The 22,222-nt window shown below is 45.5% G+C and overlaps 1 protein-coding gene across 3 annotated transcripts in view; it reads right to left on the minus strand.

Annotated features, from left to right (window-relative positions):
• The window catches only part of LOC146203879 (erlin-1-like), a 46,340-nt gene that overhangs the window by 8,923 nt on the left and 15,195 nt on the right, over nucleotides 1–22,222 (minus strand). For all 3 annotated transcript variants that reach the window (XM_084588952.1, XM_084588951.1, XM_084588953.1), the window contains exons 10-11: nucleotides 12,328–12,417; nucleotides 8,907–8,986 (exon numbers count right to left, since the gene is read on the minus strand). In XM_084588952.1, coding sequence (XP_084445078.1) covers nucleotides 8,907–8,986; nucleotides 12,328–12,417 — 170 coding nt within the window. The remainder of the gene's footprint in view (nucleotides 1–8,906; nucleotides 8,987–12,327; nucleotides 12,418–22,222) is intronic.

A 22,222-nucleotide genomic window follows, 5' to 3' on the forward strand; every position in this document is an offset into this window, starting at 1 on the left:
GTCATGACCCCTTGAAGCGAGAAAAATGGAAGTGCTAGCTACCCTACCCTGACAGCAAACGTGCAGCTTCAATGGCAGTTACTAAGTCTTTTAAGTCTTAGTACTAGCCGGAGGAAGCTTTTGTTCCGAGCTGTGCCTATTAAGTGAAAAACATTCTAACCTTCTTAAAGATATTGCAAGGTAATAGAAGAAAGGCTTCCAGACATTTTACTAGGATGAGACACGGGTGAACGGAAAAGTGAGCTCCTATCGACACTGCTGTAACTGCATCCTGACAAGTCTGAAGGAGCTGTTGGGGAAGGGCCAATGCATAATTGCAATGCATATTGGAAGTGACAATTGGTTCACTGTAGCTCACATAGAGACTGGAAATGGGATACTAACGTGTTGAATACGCAGCATCTGAAACTATGAAGTTGGCCAAGGCATGTTTGGTAAGTACAACGTGGACACTGTTGATGAGAGGGCTGACTGCACGATGCTCAGGCTCTCCTCCCATCTTACCATCTGACAACTGCGAGAGCATCTCGTCTGGGCAAGGTTAAGAATGACACTGGGATTTAGGAACTCCAAGTTTTCAAGACTGAAAAGAACTTCAGTCAGGGCTCCACTTGCAGTGATTACATTCAGCTGACTATAATTAACCCTTTCAGATGCTATTAATCATTTTAACTGTAAACAAATATTTCATGTTTTTTTTTACACCCACTCAAAATTTCATTTCTTACACACTCTTAAAGTAGTTTGAGAGTAATAACAAAGCACCCCAGGATTTATTAAAGCCATACCCTAAGCATGAAATCAATGTTTTGAAGATGCACATGATGCAAAAAATCCAGAATAAAAATTGTGGGGATTTAGGCATGGCTTGAACCTAGTGATAGAGCGAATGCTGCGAGTGTTTCAGTGATGACCTCTGTAACACTGTGTTTTGTACCAGCGGTTTTGTTGTTTTTTTTTTTCACAATTTTTCTGTAAGTTATAGTTTTGGGGAAAGGAAGGAGCCTTATACTTAGAATGGTTGACACCTACATCTAATGAGGTCAAGGTCACGTTTTCATATTTTCTCTTGCAAGTTGTAAATTGATTTATAGAGAAACCTTTAGCTGCGGGCGACCAAGCCTAGCATCGGATACAACCAGCGTTCCGTTGAACGCATCAAAGTTCACCGGCACTCTAGGTAGAATCCACTTTCATGCCCTGCACATGATGCCAGCAGACGTTTTCCTGCTCCACTCGGTCAGCTCTCCGCGGTGGCGCGAGCATGTACAGTGTAGAAACTACCCTTCTCTTCCTGCCGCTACCCTCCTCCTTCTCTCTGTAGCGAGTGCAGTGGCGGAACACCTGCAGAACAGCACAGCTGGTTGCCATGGTTACGGCGTATGCGCAGTAGCGGCTTGTGCCATGCACGGCGACACGGCGACCTTGGCTTTACATGGTTTATCGAAGCTTTCGTTTAAAAAATATTGATTTTAGTACTGGTGCCAAGACATTTCTGCAAGAAAGTGGAAGATGTGCTACCACGCTCAATGTTTCATGAAATATTTTTTGCTGCATTAGTTGGCCCACAAAGGCCCATATTGCATGGTGAAAGATGCTAAATTTGCTTGAAATGAAATTAATGCTAGCTGGACTATACATTCATAAAAAGCTATGAGCTTACAATTTGCACAAAGCACATTAAAGGGTTAAGCAGGACAAAGGCAACACTTTCGTACAAAATGATCTGCCCGGCATTACGAATACTGATGCAGCGACATCATGAAAGGATGCCCAAAGCCAAACAAGAAGTGTGTCTGAAGTCACTTGAAGAGGAAATCACTTATCCAAGGAACCTGCACTGCACTAGAAGTGCTGCAATTGTTTCACAGCGGACACAAAAATTACTGTCATCAGTTTCTTGGGCTGAGATAAACGAGTGGGGTGCATGTTTGGCTGATACCATTTCCTTGCCTAGATGCTTTTGACACAACCCAGTTAGCTAACCCAGGCAACTTGCTGCTTCGACATGGCGAGCAAGCTCATGCCCATAAGCACGTGCAAATGACGTAAAAAAGCACCACGCAAGCGCCCATAAAATGCTTCTACTAGGCTGTGTGTTATGGTGCGGCGACTGACACAGCAAACTCATCGCCGGTTCTCCACTAGTACTGAAGCACACTTCTACTTTGAACCACAGTTCAGCAATATGACAATACCTTTCAAGTTGCCTATCGCCTGTCAGGTCAAATACAGCTTCCACGGCACTCATCAAGGGATTGTTATGGCTGCAACAAGAATTACTTTCAAATCATGAACCAAGATGCCAACCAAAAAATTGTGCTAGCTACCCTACCCTGACAGCAAACATACAGCTTCCATGGCTGTCACTACGCCTTTAAGCTAGCTGGAAGAAGCTGTTGTTCCGAGCTGTGAACCAGTAAAACAGGCGATATGATTATGCTAGGTGCCTTGGGAGGTGAAACCCAGTTTTCTTGGCAGTTGTTCGGCCTCTGCGACTACTGAAACAAGTTTTTGTTTAGAATCATGCACTGGGGATAAAGACAATAAAATCTAATTAATTTGACCCTGTTAATTTGGAAATTCAGTCAATTCGAACTAGGCGCAACGTGCCGGCCAACGTCCCCGTAACGCTTGTTCATTTGAACATGGGTGGACCTCGCTACAGTTAAATCAGACGGGTGATTGTGTCATGCTATGACATATGCAGCCAGCAATCACAGAAATAGGGAACAAAGCTGGAGTTCGGTCCGCGACGCCAGCGCTCAGTTTCTGGCGGAGCAGAAAGGAACTAAAAAGCCTACGCTCAGCAGCGGCTGCACAGTGCACGGCTGTCTGTGGAGCCTCCGCAACGCGTGTCAGGCGCAGCCGCATGTGCACGTGGAGCAGGAGAAGGAGAATTAGGAGGAGGAGCTACAGTCGCATGCAGACGCACACAAAGCCGGCACTCTTCGCCAGTGGGGTTTCTCATTTTTGCTTTTTTCAGTTCCCTAGCTAACAAAGAGGTTGGTTAGAAACATGTTTTTTATCGGTGGTTTCGAAAGCGAGAAATTATGATTAACTGATAAACTGTCATCACTGTGCGCCACTTCAGGTCCTGAAAAACGATCGCCACGAACATTGTTTTCAAAGAGCGCTGGTTGCCAGGCTCCGAGACATTAAAAAAACAACAAAGAAAACATGAACGCGAATTTGCTACTCGAAGGCGAGAGGCAAGCGACAGGTATTTGGAGGGACCCGATCGCGCACCTCTTGTGTTGTTAAGGTGTGGGAGAGTAAAGAATAATGCGGAAGCCCCGATATCTCTGTCCATGCTGTTCAGAGAATGAAGGGTCGAGCCTTCTCCTGGAGAATCATTGATACGCGTGTACACAGCAACGAGTGCTCTGGGTGCTAGGTGGGGAGCTTCCTTTCTCTTTGTGACTGCTCACTTGCTTGAAAGGGGCCCATTCAGCTCCTTGGGGACAGACGTTCTAGTCAACCCCCCAACAAGGTGAACGAAACTAAATGTTGCGATGACCCATTTGTTTCAGCAGGGTGACGACTACACAGGATGCTACCGGCACCACAGTGCCTGTCTTTGCGCGTTTTTGACGTTTTTCATACAATGGCACAAAATACAACACAAAAGCAACCCTTTGGTTTTTGCCAACAGCGGCCAAGGGAAGTTCGCTGCTGCAGCACTGCTGTCCGAAATCAATGACCCGTCTACCTTTAACGATTACTGGTTCCTAACGACCTGGGTCATTCACTAGAAGCCATTCCTGCGGTAGTTTTCGTTCTCTCCACGAGACGAACAGCGAGGAAATGCTTGGCGAATTTTCAAGCAGACGGGGACAAGTCTCCATGGAAACCTTTGTCTTCTTAGTTCTACTCTGGGCAATCCATACTTCAGTTATCTCCTCTAGTGAGTGTGCAGCTTTGCGCTCCCGAAGCAGGATCGCATATGAGGATAGAAGGATTGACATATCTGTTGTGTGAGGCCGACTCAGTTCCACGATGGCCGTTGCGGCACTGCCAGGGACAAACAATGGTGCAAGATACGAGCGGTACAAGATGCTTAAAAAAAAAAGGGCCAACAACCACCCCGTTCACACAAGTTTTGCGAGAAAGTGCACTGTCATTTTTTCATTTCAGCTATTTCCCCTCCCCCCCCGCCCCCCTTGTTGGAACGCGACAGCAGCTAGAACGCGGCCAGTGGGTTTCAATGCAGCGTGGAGCAGACGACGCGGCCGCGCTGCGCGAAGATTTTGCCGAGGTCTCTGTGGAAGGCGCTGACGCACAGAGCAGCACAGCGCCCCCTGGCCCAGTTGTCTCTCCTATAGGCTTCTAGGCTTTTCTAAACCTCATCACATCAAACAGTGGTGGCTGCGCACTATGGCAGGAATGACGATCGGAAGTTCCCCAAATCTGAAATATAGCTCGGTTACATAGTTTCAGTTTCGCTTTCCTAAATTTCACGCCATCCCACAGCTGCCATTGGGCACGCACATTGGCTAGTTGCACAGTTTCGGACGCTGCTCAGGCACGTCACTGTTCTTTAATTCTATTTTGGGATGGTGCCACACTGCTTACACATATATCTCCCGCTTGTATCCACACACTGCTTCCGGTACGTCAAAACTACAAGCTTCACACAAAGTTTCACCTTCACCACAATTCTTACCACGTTGACTGTGCATGAAGCATTCTCAAACTGCAATAGGGCAGTTTTGCGAAGAGGCATCACTGCTACTGCGTTGCACGGTGGAAGGGGTGGCGGAGGCCTTTACAATTTTGGAGAACTATTTTTTCAGTGTTCCAAACAGTGCGTGCAAGTAAGGCGCTAGACGAAACCAAGCAAAACAGTCATTCTCACTTGAAATTAATCTCAGATGCAGACAACCACCATACAGGTGTTCATTAGACACCTAAGGTTAATGTGATATGTAAACGGTTCTTGGCAGTTTCTTCCGGTCCATTCGATTATTCAAACATTTGGTTAATTCAAACCGTTTTCCTGGTCTTTTGAAGCTCGAACTAATGAGGGTTTACGATAATATAGTTCTGCAAACTGCTCTGCAATGAAGTACACAGGCTTGTACGCAGTTTATAAAATATTGGAGCAAGCAAAACAAATTACCCAGCTCACTTCAGCAAGCTCAGTTCCTTTTGTTGTGTACCATGTATACACAGCAGTCATATAACTGAGTGGCCAAAATTAAAGGTTCATGGTTTATGGCATTTAAAGACCAAAAATGACTCAGGCCAGTGGAAGGATTAATGTAATTTTTACCCCCTAGGGCCCATTAATGTGCACGGACATTGCACGGTAGACGAGTGTCTTGTGTTGAAGGATTCTTGACCAGGATGTACCAAACACAACGTTGGAGTAGCACGAAATAATTTTTTGTCTGCCTATGCTGTGTGATAAGGAGCAAGTAACACCCTATGGACACTTTATTTTACGAAATTCTAGCCAGAACGGCCATTTAATACTCATATTATTATCTGCCGGATAAACAAATATTGGTTTTGGAAGAAACTCACTTGCTGCAAACTGGACACAGAGTAACAAAATGCACACAATGAGTAGGACTAGACAGGAGCCGTAAATGACAGTCGGCTTGTGACGAGCCTGGCTTGTTCAAGCCCACTAGGGTGTTCAACAAACAACAAAATGCTTCTTATACTTTGTTTTTATTTCCCAGATCCACATTTTATGCTCTGTAAGGGTGATGTTAAATGGGTATCTTAGCTCCTGCATCCCTCATTAATGGAGAACATTGCAATATAGTAGCACTACAATATACCACCCAAATTGTAAAAAGCTAGTTCAGGGGAGAAATTTGACTCAGTCCAAGATTTGTCCTTTGACTGCAAAAAAAGGCCATATCCTGCTCCAAAAGCTGGTCGCACTAATGAACACGTCACTAAATGGATAACTTTGTTTTTACTGTATTTACACACAGGTAACATGACCATGAATATATAATGCAATGGAGGAGTTTGAGAGCTCATGAAAATGTAAAAAGAAAGCAATAACACGATCTAGTCGTATTCAAAGAAACTACATCCGAGGGCCAAGAAAAACAGAGACAGCGGAAAAAAATATGAATGCAGCAGGTATGTTATTATTTGAGAAGCTACACCTCAGGAGAAGACGCGACATGATCAAGCTCAACTAGAGCAGTAAAGCCTCACTCATGCAGCAACGGCCGCCGTCACCACATTGTTCTGTGGTGCCACTGCTCCTAGTGTTTCTTTGCCAATCCTGCAGTCTTTTGCCCTTTTCTTTCTCTGCTTTACTCAACTCTCATTCCCATCACCGCCTTCTTCCCACGTTAGGAAACAACCCCTCCTTTGCCCATGCGTACCACGTAGCCCCCAAGGCCTTCGAAAAGTTTGCTTCTCCTGTCCGCTTGTGAGTCTGGCGGGGAAGCTAGCAGTAGCTATCTTGAGGAGTAGTGGGGAAAATATCTGTTAAATTGGTACTGTGACTCCAATCATAATACAATGTCTCGGGCTACCTATAGATTCTACAATGAATACAAACACTCCCTCAGCCTAGTGCTCAGCTTTCACTGACGGAAAATGCTTGGGAAATAAAATACAATTGGCCATCACTGCACCACCTTCATTTCAGGGTGCCTAAGGCCATGACTGACTGTGTGCAAAAAGTGGTTACAGGGGGCACCATTAGAACGAGCACCACTTGCACGAGCACGATGCCGTTCAACTTTTCAAAGGTTCCATCTAGAGAGTTCAATAAACGCATTCAGTAGTGCTATATATTTCTTTCTGCATAAGATTTTCAAGGGGGTTCTTTGACTGTTTGATAAAAGCGACATATGAATATATCCTGGATCGACTACTCTTGAGCATGTGTCTTTTCTTAGCCTCTGTCCCTGGCATCTTCTGCCAAATCTTGGAACTTCCCTCCACTTACCTTCTCTGCCTTGATGTCAAGAATTGTCTATGCACTTACATCACGCATTCCATTTACAAGCACACATATCCCTTTTCTATGTCACAAGGCTGCCTGTTCTGCAAAAACTGCAGCAATGAAAAATAATTCCTGACAAGTGGCTCATGAGAAGACTGCCATAGTGTTCTTTTTGCCGAGGTGCCTTGGTACGGATGTCAAGCCACCACTGGACACCCTTCCACATTCAGAAGTCTATACACTGGTATTCAGAAGAGAACAAGAATGGAGTTCTTGTAGCACAAGCTCTGGCGTGCAATCCAGAAAGCCTAATCCACACTTATTTACTGCACATTTTGGGACACTGTAGTTTTTTGCCACTGTAGCGGTTGCAAATGAAAAAGGCGTTACAACACTACAACACGTGTTTGAAAATAGTTCTACAGTCGAACCCGGATATATCGAACTCGAAGGGGATCACGAAATAGTTTGATATATCGATAATTCGATATACAGAAATCGGCTTGAGACGCCACTTGCGATCGTGAAAAATGATACGGTATTTGTCGCGCAGTCAACCCACTCGCATAATGAACCCACTTCCCATTTCTGCCCCCGAGAATTTGAAAAAAAAAAACGTTCGGTGGCGCATTCCTCCGTTTCGACCGTCGCATCCACAGCTAATTTATAGGCAGCGTGCCAAGATGCTGCGCAGCTATAACGCCACAACATGTTTATCTTTTAACTATACTTTTTATAGACCCTGCGGTGGCAGGGAGCGAACTTGGCCGTGCCCGCGTGATGGCTTGATTGCACAAGGCTGGTTTGATTTATCGCGCCGCGCTGGTGGTGGGGTGAGCGTAGTCCACTACTACAAAATCATTGGCAAGCGTGATAGCTGCAAATGCCGTTTGGAGCGAACAATGCTAAAAGCCGGTGGCATGACCACAGCCGACCGCATGCTTTCATTGATTCATAGATGCAAGAATGAACGACTCGCAAAAGAAAAAAACATGCCGCTTCTTAACCTCCGCAGGCGCCATAGCATACATTCAGCTCGACGGCAAGAATAAACGACTCTCGCAAAAAAAAAAAAAAAAAAAAAAAAAAAAAAAAAAAAAAAAAAAAAAAGAGAGAAAAGTCTGCCATTTTTTAGCATCCGTGGCCACTGTGACGACACGAGACGCTCATCGCACGCAGAGCGTTCACAACACACACTGGAGAAGCGTCTGCCACGGGTAGAGCTGGCTTGTCCACACATGCATAGTGCGTGCTGCTGCGAACGAGACCGGGAAAGAGAGGAAGGGGAGAGATAAAGCTCAGCAGGAGAGTGGGCACACCCTGGCGCTTCGCACTATCGTGTTTTTCCCCTCTCCCGAACCCCATGGCTGCATTGGTTCTCTCTTGTTCCTTCACACACGACTTGCAAACGTCACGTGCTAGCGCGGCAGCGATCACTACAGATGTGTGTGCCTTTGGGGGAAGGGCACGGCGCTGCCCTAGACCAGCCGTCGCCGAGCTGTGTCCTCTCATTCCCTCCGCGCGTGGCTTGAAAACGTCACGTGCCTAACGGCCGAGGTGATGCGATCGTCTTTAGGGGAGGAGCACCGTCCAATGCATGGTGCGGAGTTCAGTATATCAAACGACCAGTGAAATTGAGTTCGATATACGAAGCAGCTTTCCTATACTTTTACATGGGATTTTCAAGGGGATATTCCGCGAGTTCGATATAGCCAAAATTCGAAATATCCGGGTTCAATCTATCCGGGCCCGACTGTATTCAGTTAGCGAGAGAAGACCTTTACAACACTGGACTCATGCCAGCACTCAAATGCTGTTAACCTCACAACATTGTATGCCCGGAAGGTAAGTTTAGCAAGGAAGCATTTAAATGCACTCGAAGGCTACGAGAGACCAGCCTTTGTGGTCAAGGGATCAAAGTTGAAAGCAGGTGCGCGCAAAACAGACCAGGTGAAAGAGCAGATAGTAAAGAGAAGCTTACCTTATTTGCTTCTGCCAGCTTCTGCTTTGAGTAGAACTCTCCATCAGCTTTCATCTTTTCTCGAGAGAAATGCATTTCGTCTGGAGAAGATCAGAACAAGTGCAAGGTAGGAAAAACAATTATTGCAAATATGCCGAAAACAGACACATAAACCATACACATAAGTTTACCTCTAGAGGAATTGATTTTGTCTGAGAATTTACTGCAAAGAAATAAGTTGCAAGAAGCCATTGATTAAATAAAAGGCACTGTATGTGCTATTCTGTACATTTTCCCGGCTTTGTATTGTAAAAAACATCAGTCTGATGCCTTTACTTTACTAATCTAGAGACCCCAGACAAATCCTGTGCTAAGTTCTAGGGTCTTTCATTTATGAAGCGTGCAGGGTAAAATGAGGGACCAAGAATTAAAACTGAGAATCGTTTTCATTTGGACTAGTTGATAGTGCTTTGACCTTTCTGACTCTGACGGAGGCAACTAGTCCTTCCTTAACTGTAGTAAATTAAACTGTTAAAGCTTACAAATAAAAAGCCCTTGAAAAAGCTTCTAGTGCAGGCATACTCAGTTTGCATTCAGGCAAAAAAGAAAAAAAAAAAAACCCTAAACCAATATATTTTGAAATATACAGAAGAGTGTTCCATGCATGGGTTACCATTTTTTTTTTTTTTTGCGATCCGATAAAATCACAATTTTTTTCTTCTAGAAAGCATCTAGAGAGACTACCCATTGTGCAAAATGCCCTTATAAAAAGTTTGTGCGGTCTAACCTGGCTGAACCTAGCTAACAAATTCAGGCTCTGTAGGCTTTGCAATGGGCTACATCAGCAGGAATGTCCTATTCAGCCTGACGCTTGCGACAGAGTGTAGACATTGACCGTCCAGGCACCGCGTCATCCATGGCTAGACAGAGGAAGTGAGCAGTTCAGCAGCTTATATACCCTCTCTAAGCGCGAGAGCACCGGCTGAAACCAACAGCAAGGCGGGAGAGGAGCATACAGCGCAACTGGTGGTCACATGATTGCAAGGCGGACGTGTCTTGCCTTTTGGCCGGCGGCAAGCTGTAGGAGCAAGCGCGCAGCGTATCTGTGGCGAGGCGCAAATGAAACTGGCGCATACGCAGTACCTAGCTTACAGAGATGAACGACCCCGCAGAATCGTAGCAATGGATCTACGCTCTAAGAACAGTAAAAGTCTTTGGGAATACGTAATAAACATCATTACTTAGCGTGAAACAAATGTTCCACTTGAAAAAAGATCAAGTGCCATAGCAAAACATATGAACGGCTGACGGCTAGTAACAGGCAGGATTTCTGGAAATATTTTTTGAAGCACTTAACAAGCGTTACCTAGTAAACTCTAGTAAACTCCACCTCATTTGTACTAGTCTCCTAACTCAATTTACTTTTAGTGTCTATTTGCTCGCCTCTATCCTTGATTCCAGCCATTCTTGCAATTACACTCAGCTGAGTAGATTTAAAGCCCTGTGAAGTTCAACATAAAGGAAGCTTACTGTGCAGCAGATACTTTTGCCCAAACATTTAATAATATCACGTGAGCACTGGCCACTAAGAATCAGTTCTCCACAAAAAATGACATCCTGCTGATGCACTTCTCAATAATTTTTTCTTTTTGCAACAACATCCTTGGCCCAGGACAGAATTTAGTGGCAAGTAACTCGCACATGGCCGCAGGAATGCTGTGAGTGTTGCACTAAAGGCCAGATGACTGCCCATTGTTTGTTTAGAAGCAGTCATCCTGCTCTGAGTGCGCAAAAAGATATAAAAAGGAAGCAAATTTGAAACTGCATCCTTCAGAAAGGTGCGTACAGAGTGGATTCATCACATGTCATCACACAATCTCTCACTTGATCATCAATGCTTTGGATAGCAACCTAAGTGATAAATAAGTTCTAACGAACTAGTACCAACTGAAATATCAGTTTCCTTGCATGTGCAAAGCAGACAACCTTGATATCTTTACAGCAACACAAGGTTTGTCAACAAATAATGCAACCATATTGCAAGCAGGGGGTCAAGTGGATGCAGCTAGCACAGAATTGGGTTAATTGGATAAATATTTGCCCTGCAGTAGGTACAGTCAGGCTGATGATGAATGTAACCATTTACCCAATACCACGACCTGCAACATTCCCTTACACAGCGGCTAGCAGCAGTTAGAATACAAGCCCTAGCATGGTGTTCAAGCATATAAATATTTTGCTGTCACACGAGCAATCTGCGATGAACCAGTGTCAATATGCCAATTTTCTGTCCAGAAATGTGATTTCACTTTGTGAATGTTCTCACCATTGGGTGAAACCATTTAAAGCCCCTATGCTTTAGCAGGGGATCAGATCACAGTGAAGAAAATTTAAATGCAGGAGACATATGCCATGCACAATGCCTCGGTAGAACTAGCTGCAGGGTGTGCCACTAAGCTCCTCCAATGCAAACAAGTGCAAAGATGAGTTTGTCGCACCAGATGGGATTCATTCACACTGGCATCTTCATGAATGCAGCGATGAACTTATCAGTTTGTCCAGGAGCTACAAGTTAGCGAGACCACAGTCATTTAAAACTTGTGCCGCCTGCTCGACTTCCAGCAGTTTTAAATGCGAGAGTGTAACGTGTACAGTTACCTCTGTACTAACACTCATAACTTTCTGCGCATCAGTGTACTTAATAATTTTATAAGCAATGCATATATAAGTCATTCTGACGAGGGCCATTTTGACGATCACTTGTGCCAGTCATATCTGGATGTGGCCTCTTAGCTGGCACGTGATCCGTACATTCAAATTACCCCCAGTGCCCGATGCCAAAACACATGAGTGTTAGCTGGGACTGCATCGGCAGTTTGAATTATCCAGATTTCTGAATTAATGGGCATCCAATTTATGAGCTTTTACTTTATTGCCATAACCTAGGCAAATGAAATGACACATGAAAAACATGAAACGCACAAAGAAGGCCTACACACTTGATACCTTGTATGTTTGGATGGATTTGTGCCACGTGTGCGACAGTTTTACTCGGCCAATGCGCGACAAAAAGAAAAACGCCACCAAGCAACAATTTTAGCAGCAGTATTAGTTCATCATGAACAGTGGCCGCTCATTTCTAGAGTTATTTACCATTTTCCTGCAGTGTACTACCTTATATATATAAACTTCTCGACAATGGTTTACTTTTGCCCAAAGACTGGACAAAATGCACGAGCACAGCTGGCCCCTATGAGTCCTTTACCTTGTACTCCCATTTTTACTGCAGTGCAAATGGCCACTGCTCCAGAAACGCTAGAGTGGCCCTGCTTGGATGGTACAAGGCCTTCATACAAGTCATGACTGCGCTGTCAAAGGCAATCATGAGGCATACAGCAAACCAAACCTAAGGATTACAAAAGAAAAATGCTGAACACTTCACCTTCAATATATGACATCTTCTTCAGGGATTCTTGCTCCAGGATCCTCTGTTGGTACTGAATCTTAGCCACTTGAGCAACCTTTTCAGCATCTGTGACAAAGAGAAGCTTAGTAAGCAGCTGTCACCACTCATAACTTCCTTCCTGGACTGCAAAACAAAGACAGCATGGCATATGGCAGAATGCATTTAACGTCCCCAGGCAACATTGGCTATGGGAGATGGCACAGTTGAGGGCATCGGTGATCTCGACTGTCTAGGGTTCAACACGCGCTGACATTAAATGTGGCCATCACAGCCAGGATCGAAACAGCATTCTCAGGATCAGCAGTCTAGTGCTCTAACCACTGAGAAACTGTGGTGAGACTCCAAAAAACAGGAGTAAATAACTCTGCATTTCAAGCAAAGAAAGACACAGTCACCCTATAACAATGCCTTGAAAAGTTACTTCTACTATGAAAGGCAAGTGCATTCTCTGATATTAGCTAAAATTCCAGCAGTTCTGCCACCAAAAATTACATACTGAAGTATCCTTCCATATGAAGTCCCCCCCCCCCTTCCCCCCCAACTAGAGATAACTCAAAACTGAACCAAAATTTGTTATGCAGAGTTTGAAGTGAGGGGAGTCTTAATGTATTTGATGTTGCTAAAGCCGAAGCACAGGTTCAAATGAATAAGATGCTAAAATTAAGTGAGTTCAAATTAAGGTTGGTTGGATGATTGGTTGTAGGGTTTAATGTCCCAAGGCAACTCTGGCTATGAGGGACACTTTAGTGGGAGGGGGGCTGCGGGGAATTCTGACCACCTGGGGCTATTCAACATGCACTGACATCGCACAGCACACAGGCGCCTTGCTTTTCACCTTCACAAAAAAGTGGCTGCCACAACCGGGATTTGATCTTGTGTCTTTAGGTTCAGCAGTCGAGCACCTTAACCACTCAGCCACTGTGGCAGGGTTCAAATTAGAGAGAGTTTGCTCTAATACATGATGGAAACAACCAAACACACTCAAGAGAAAGGACCTGCAAGAAAAGCACAGACAAGCAGTGAAATACCTATCCTCTTACATGTTTTTGATTAACTGGTTAGCACAAGAGTGAGGATAAGCAAACTGTACTTCACAGCACTCCACACTGACCCTTGATCCCTTGATCCTTTTCATGGGAGACAGCACTTAGTCATCATACGAGGCCAAATATTATCGGATGAGATCCTCCGGCAGTGCTCTCTCAATACTTGAAGGAAGCCAACTTCAGAGTTCGAACAAGCTGCTAACAATTTTGCAGTAAGCAGGCTTGTATGCAAATTCAAATGGTAATCCTTTAACTAATACATCCGAAACTGGAGCAGAAATTTGAAAGGTAGACAACCGATCTATTTCTACGCCAAAGATTTTCCACCGTTTCCTTCTTTCAGTCAAAGAAGCCACATGCAGCTGTAGTTTTACAGAACATCAAGAATACAACTCTATGATTACATGCCATCTTGTTGGCATCTTGTATGGTAGCCAAGAGTTAAAAGAGTACGAAAAAATGTATGATATGTGTACACTGGGTAATTCTGGACACATCACAAGCCAGATATAAAATTAAAGGCAAGGTGGTAAGGTAAAAGCTAGGCACTCAAAATAAGACACCTACAGTGCAACATTCAAAAACAATTTTATATAAGTGATTTCACTTTTAAAAATAACTGACATACAGCAATGTAGTTCCTTCACTGTGACTTAAACAATCCCAGCCACTTGGCTTTTGGTCACTACCCTCCTTCATTACAGCATCAACTATTCACAAACTTCTATATCCTTGTTTAAGCATAAGGCACATAATTTTTTCTTAGCTGTTTCTGTTTGCAATTAAACCAGGTCCGACAGGATACCTGCAATGATTTAATGGACGTGATTATTATTTACTGCACTAGGAAAAGCATCTCAAATCCAACGGCAGAGAGAGACCAAGCAATATACAATGTCATTTGCTGAAGTGATAGAGGAATGCACCTGAATGTATAAAACAACATACAGTAGTTGATTGGTTAAAGAAACACGCAGCATTAACTCAGGGGGAGATGCAAGTATTAAAACAAAAGTATTATTACATTAGAAATATCTTGATGACATTATGTGTGTACAAGATTTCTTCCTCCTGTTTTCAAGAAGTATAATTTGCTTCACAATATCACAATTAGTTCTCAACCTATGGGAAAATACCTAAAGCCCAAATAGGTAATTTCTAACTGGTTTTAAGACACTTTCCCTCAATATTATTTGGTTCGAATTACCATGTAGCCATAGCCAAAGACGTACTGTATGAAGCTGTGCTATTTATCTTGCCATTAAGGTACAGCATCATAAAAAAAAGGTTTAATTATGTCAATGCCCCATAATTCTAAAATTTAATTAGCTGACATTATTGTTCACAAAATCTGATATGTTCAAATTAGCAATACAAAAATAACAAAGCTCCACAATAATGCTATAAGATTTATCAAAACTGCACTATACAAAGACACTAAAAGTTTTGTAACGCTGGCAAAGTATGAAGCTAAGCCGAGAAAACTCCATTTTAAGTTTTGGCACTGACTGCTGAAGATTTAGGGAAGAATCTTCAACAACAAATTTTATTTGGATGTTCGCTATCTGTTTCCCAATAAAACACAACAAAAAGTCTTATTCTATCCTAGAAAACATTTTAAAAAAAATCAAATGTATACGAATGACGAAACTGTAAAAAAAAAAATTAGTTGTGGTTTAGCTCTGGTTAACTCTAGTTGAATTGCAAAAGAAACTGTGGAAGCTTCTTTTGCCTGCTACATTATTCCCCTATCACACCCTATCACTGTAAGGTGCTACATTATTGGGAGCACGTAAGCTCATCCTTTAAGGGGTATGACGAGAAAGCGTAGGCTACCAGCCCACATATAAAGTCATGCTTCAAACAAGCCATATGAACATGCCTGCGTGTTGTAGGGGTAACGAGAATGCAGGTTCTGGCAGGCTGATTCTGATATCACCCTCCCATAGGAAAGGAGCGACCTGAGTTGGCAGCTCCTGCTCGTGGCATAGGGGTAACGTGAATTCAAATGTCATGGCAGCCTGATTTTTTTTTACGAAGAGATCGTAGCTATGCCTCTTCACGGCGTAGCTGCCCTTCACGGTGTAGCTGCGGTCACCCAAGGTCTCGCTTTGGCTGTCGTAGTATTGCTTTCGCAATAAAAAAAAAAACTACTTTCCTGAAGTTATGGGTTGACTTCATTTTAGACAACAAGAGTGCGGTCCGGAGCCAAGGAGAACCCCCGCCCTGCCATGGCAAACAGTTGGGTGGCCGTGAAGAGCACCGTTGGATGTGACCCTCGAGAGTCTGGCCACTCACATCTTTTCGATCTTTGAAAAAGAACCACCTGCATGATAAGCAACATACTGGCTTGTGTGATGGGTCGCTATACCACTGAAGGATGTCTCCAAAACAGTGCAGGAACATGGTCTTCAGATGCTCTTTTTTTGTGCCATCTTGTAAGAACCTCCTTTGTATTAGTGCTGTTTAGATTAGCTCCATTTGCCTTGCAAAAATGATGAGCATCTTCTATGCTTTGGTGAACAAGGCAGCATACCCCAGATTTGCAGCAATAAATTCATTGGTTGCCCTCCTTCCCAGGTGATATATGGCAACAGTCTCAGGAGCAGCCCATTTCACACTTTCCTGCAAAGCATTCCCATTCTTGGAAGTCTGAGTCCAGATGAGAGAGTGCAGACTCCCACTCGCATTCTGCCTCTGCCCTTCACCACACTGTGCCAACAGGTTCTCATCGCTGAGCCTTGCACAAGCACTGGCTCCAAAGGAGAGGGCACTCTTATGTGGAGGTGAAAGCTTACTATTGGCCAAGGCTCTATTGAACTAGCACCAAGAGTCAGCACCTTCAGGGCACTTGGAGTGACTTGGGTCATCATCTGTAAAAGTCATGTGCAGAGGCGTAGCTTCCATGGCCTTCTCCATAACCGGCACATCATTCCTGTTGCTCCTCAAGGCACAGCCGTAGTAGTTTGTGACCTTCTTGATCTTTCCTTGCATCAGCTTGCCTCTCCTTAAAAAGACTTTCTGTCAACAAGGTTCCGCAGAGCAATCCCCATTCGCTTGTGAACCCGGTTGATGCAGTACTTCTTGTCAGTTTGTATGAACCCATAGACTTTTGCTTCAGCAAGACAGGAAAAGTCTGGCTGTCTCAATGAGAAAGTACAGTCGTGTAGTGCAGACTGTGTGTGACGAATCTTCAATGCAGTGTCCCAGATGTTCCCCGTTACTATGAGCATCTTCTTGACGGCACCCGAACCTGTCTGCATGGGGAAGGTGCAGGAAGGGAAAGAGTGAAATAAACGTCAGTCTCCTGCTAGTTGTGTGTGTGGTCTGCTTTCTGGGCGTCCCTTCCCGTGCCCTTCTCAGGGCACATTGGTGACCTACTTAGGCATCTTGAGACTCGGCCCTCACAATTCTGGTGGTGAGGATGGGATTCCAACCCATGCGAGCAAAGCCAGAAACCAGTGAAACATAGTCAGCGCAGCCTCCATTTCCATGTGGCCCCAGTTTCAGCCTGTTTCGTTAGCACTTGTGGGTTGCGAGCCAGTCATAGCACCGTCCATCTCATGGCTGTGGTTCCAAGGCACACCCAAGACAAAAGTTTGAGTAAGCAATGTGGTCAACCATGACACCAGTGCAAAGCTCAAAAATGCAGCCCACACTATTAACAGAGGCACGATCATGGGTCACCCAGGAACCACAAAAGAAAATATCAATATTCCCAAACAGATTCATAAGGTCTGTGCACAGGTTCCTGATGACTGCCACATTTACAGCTTCATTTGCGGCCACTGTGCCTTCGGAGGCTTAAATAAAACTTCTCAGGTGTCCCTGAAAGGTCTTATGGTGCAGGCCTAGGTGCGACAGGTTCTTAACAGCACAAAAGTCTGCAAAGGCAGTCACACCTTCGCCTATCGCCTGCAGTCCTTTCATGGCAACTCATGCGGACTTCGAAGGGAGTGATTGTGGCAGTCCAACTTATTCTTGGGGAAGAAAACTGCTTCCTCCTACAGTGGGAGCAAGGCCGCATTCCTGGCCTGTTGCCTTGCTCAAATTTCCTATGATGCAGGTTCTGCACTTTGCTTGCAGGAAAAAATTGTCTCACGCTTTCATGTCCACAATCATAAACTCGGCACATAGCAACAGGGGGCTGGCACTCCGCACTGATGCCAAGAAAGTCAAACTTGTGCTGGGTTGCTGACTTTTGGAATAGAATGGACCTTGAATGTGGCTGATGTTCCCGGTAGATCCAACGAGTCCGGAACAACAAGTCCGGCACCAGCTTTTACACAGGTCCCGACGGCACACTTGTGGCCAACACCTTCTGCTTTTTGTTCCATGCCCGCTTTTCAAGGATTCCGAAAGCTTGCTGCATGCATGGTTTCAGCCTACTGTCTCCCACCATCTTGATCACATGGAAAAACATGCGACACACAGTGGAAACGCGATGCGTCGTAAAACACAAGTCAAAAGAAAGCACACACGATGCCGTATTCACACCAGTGAACAAAAAAAAAAAAAAAAAAAGAAAAAAATTCTGCGCCGGTCATGCCAGCCAATGAGAGGCGCAGAATGGTGTGCTAGAAAAGTGCACTGCAGGCAAGCCAATCAGCAACCCAAAAACGACCTTCTAAAAAAATTCCTGGGCAGCCATTCTGCTTGAATGACGCCATTTTGAGAAAGTGCAAATTGCGCACAAAGAAAACAGCTTCAAACCAAGCCCAATATGGCAGCGATAGGCCGGCTGTAATACCCGTGGCACTCGCAGGTGTTTTTGAACAAATTTCCTGTTTTTGGAGACATTTTGAAATTCCACGGTATCTTTAAAACCAATCTGATCACATTTCCAAACCGAATTCATTGTTAATAATTTCAGCGTCAGTGCTCAAAAGGATAAACATTTCGAAAATAATTTATTGCACAAAATTAATTTTTTTTTTTGTTCTCTTCAACCATTGAGACCTGCGTCACCTTTTATACTTTGGTAAAAAAAAAAAAAAAATGTTTTTTGATAAAAGCAATGCCAAGATGCTGGATAAAACATTGGGGGAAACCTTTAAGGGCATGAAGCAAAAGCAATTGCTACTCCCCTCACAGATCCTCATTCACCTACATGCACTGTGCTACTCACTTTATCGCTAACACCTTAATTTGTGCCTGCATGTCACACATGCTCATAAGCGTACAGTTGTAAGCTACCATATTGCAAAATATGTTCAGACACAGATATTGTTACGGGGAAGATCCACAGTCTGATAGCTGTCCACACAACTAGCGTTGATGGCAGCACAGATTTCATCACCTCAGCGTTGTCTTCTTCTGGGAGTCTGTCACACTTCATCATCCTCAGCACAACCAGCGAATACCACTAAGTAACACTACCCCCCTCGGGAAAAGCACACTCCCGGTGCGTTCTACGTTAGCGAAATAGAACGTGCATAATAGGGCTTCAGACGGGACGCATGCTCTATTTCAGAGGTTGGTGCCGTGGATGACGACTTCGGATACACAGATTCAACTTCGCATGTGACATCGGTCACGGGGTGTAAAATACGGTAAGGGTCTGTGTAACGGGGCAAAAGTTTTCGCACAACCCCACTAGACAGCACGGGAGCCACAGCAAGATGAGAGATCCAGGAGTGTAGTGGACATCACGATGGCGAATGTCGTACTGGAACTTTTGGGAGTCTTGGGATGCAGAGAGCCTGGCACGAGCTATCCGGCAGGCATCATGAGTGCGGGCGACAGCATCACTGGCTTAAGTACTGGTGGTGTCTGCCGCGGGTAGTGAAGTGTCGAAGGACAGTAACGGGTGTCGGCCAAATAACAAAAAAAAATTGAGAGTATCCTGCAGTAGAATGGACAGATGAGTTGTAGGCGAATGCCACAAAGGATAGATGAACGTCCCAATGCCGGTGGTCGTCAGACACATACATGGCCAGCATATCTGTGAGGGCACGGTTTAGATGTACCGTGAGGCCGTTGGTCTGGGGGTGATAGGCGGTGGTAAATTTGTGGCGGACAAAGAACGAACGGAGAATTTCGTCAACCACTCGCGACAGGGGGCCAGTTAGTAGTTCACAAGGGGCACCATGATGAAGAATCACCTTTTCTAGAAGAAAGTTAGCGACGTCTGTGGCGCAGTTGGTCGGGATGACTCGGGCAATAGCGTACCGCGTAGTGTAATCAGCAGCGATGGCAATCCATTGGTTCCCCGAAATGGAAACTGGGAAGGGGCCAAGAAGGTCAACGCCTACCTGAGAAAACGGTTCAGTCGATATAGGGATAGGCTGCAAATAACCTGAAGGCAAAATTGTGGGCTTCTTTCAATGCCAACATAGTTCACATGCGGCAGTGCACTGCTGGACGGAGCGGTAGAGCTCCGGCCAACACATGAACAAGTAAAACAGATGGGGAAATTGTCATGGGTGTGCCATTCATTCGGACTGCGGTATCGATATCAGGGCGAGAAACCAGGGTTGGATGAGGCAGCAGCAATCACTGGAGGGGCAGGTCCAGAATTCACTGTCTCGGCGGCGCTGGCAGAAGGGAGGTCCATATTCGCAACCTCTTGGCGAACAACAGCCTGAATGAGTGATATAGTAGCCAGGGTGTTGTCGGGAGTATGCGATAGTGAGGCTGCGAGAGTCATTGCCTCAAGCTCTTGGCGGACGATGCGGGTCAGAGTACTGTCGTTAGCAGGCGGTCGAGAAGTTGGACGATCGATACAGGAGGCGCTAGCAGCCGTGTTTGGCAGCCGGTCGAAACGGTGAAATATGCGCCTGTTTCACTCGCTCGAAACATCGACACACCTGCAGCACATAGTCCACGGTGGAACAATCCCTGCACAACAGGAGGTTGAAGGCATCGTCGGCAATGCCTTTTACTATGTGGCCGACTTTATCCTCCTCAGGCATGGCTTAGCTGACTTTGTGGCACAGATAGGATGTCTTGGATGTGAGACAAAACTCCGTAGACGCCTGGGCGTGAGAGACGAGCACTTTCTTGGCGGCGAGGAGGCGGCTTTCCGAACAAGTTGTGGAGCTTTTGCTTGCAGATATCCCAAGATGTTAGGTCATCTTCATGGGTTTAAAATCACACCTGTGTGGTCCCAGTCAAGTAAAAGATGATATTCGCAAGTATGAATGTGGGATCCCATAGGAACAGCCAGTCGTCTACATCAACATCGTCGGTCCTGCAGAAGGTTCCGGGGTCACAGGGGTGGGCCATGACGACAGCAGGTGCAGCGGCCGTAGAGGTAGCGGCGTCTGTAATCATTGTGGTGGTACCGACGTGGCGGCTGCTGCAGAGATCCAGCTTTTCACAGGGGATCGAATGGATTCACCTCCACCACCCCGCACCTCCACTAAAAGATGTTACAGGGAAGATCCACAGTCCGATATATGTCCACACAACTAACACTGATGACAGCACAGATCTCACCACCTCAGCGTCGTCGTCTTCTGGGAGTCTGTCGCACTTCATCATCCTCAGCACGACCAGTGAATACCGCTAACTAGCAATATAAAGCCCTGCTTTAATTAACCAAGCCGTATGAACATACCTCCACAACCTAAGGGTACCATGTTCGAATCAGGATCCAAGGGTCTCAGGTTCAATTCCCATCTCACAGGAGCTGCCCAAGTTGGCCACTCGTATCTGATGTCATGTGGTCTCGTAACTTCCTACAACCCACTGACCAATCAGTGCCAAACCGTGTCACCTGCCAACTACTACCTCTTAGAGGCACGGTCAATATTACAGTCGAACAAGGATATATCGAACTCGAAGGGGATCGCGAAATAGTTCGATATATGGATAATTCGATATACAGAAATCGGCTTGTGACGGCACTTACGATGCGAAAAAACAATACCGTATTTGTCGCGTAATCAACCCACTCTCATAATGAACCTACCCTCCACTTTTGCACCAAAAATTTGAAAAAAAAAAAAAAAAAAAAAAAGCGTTAAGGCCAGCTCGCTCACATGAAAGCGATCTTAGCGACGAGCGGTAGCGACAGAGCGAAAAATTTCAAACTTGTTGGAACTGCGTCCCTCTCGCTGCCCCGCGGCAGCTCAAAACAAGGTCTCTGTCACTGCGGCAGAAATCGCGAGCGTTTTTGCTTGCATGTCGATGGTGCGCGTCACTCCGTTTCGGTCGTCTCATCCACAGCTCATTTCTTGGCAGCGTGCCAAGATGCTGCGCAGCGATAACGTCGGGGCGCGTCTATCTTTTGATAGCTCCTGCGGTGGCAGGGAGCGAACTTGGCAGAGTGCCCATGATGGCTTGATTGCACAAGCCTGGTTCGATTTATCACGCCGCGCTTGAGGCGGGCGTCATGATCGCAGCAGCTGACCGCGTGCTTTCGTTGATTCATACATGCAAGAATAAACGACTCCTGCAAAAAAAAAAAAAAACAAACAAAAAACTGCCGCTTCTTAACGCCAAACAGCACAACGATAAGGAAGGATGACTAGCAAAAAAAAAAAAAGAGAGCTGCCGCTTTTTAACGTCCGCAGGCGCCATAGCCACGTCAGCTGCCGCGCGCAGAGGGTTGGTTCGCAACACACGCAGGAGAAAGCGTCCAACGCCTGTCTGAAAACGGGCTGAGCTGGCTTGGCGCGTGCTGAAGGAGAGAGCTCGGCAAAAGGATGGGCACACCCACGCACATGGCTTTCAATTGTCATGTGTTGGCACGCGGGAAACGATAACTGCAGATGCGCGCCTTCGGGGAATAGGCGCGGCGCTGCCCAGACCAGCCGTCGCCGAACTGTCCCCTTTCATTCCTTCCGCGCGTGGCTTGAAAACGTCACGCGGCAAACGGC

This window comes from Amblyomma maculatum, chromosome 1 (genome assembly GCF_055883805.1).
Source record: "Amblyomma maculatum isolate TAMU_Amacu chromosome 1, ASM5588380v1, whole genome shotgun sequence".
Lineage (NCBI taxonomy): Eukaryota > Metazoa > Arthropoda > Arachnida > Ixodida > Ixodidae > Amblyomma > Amblyomma maculatum.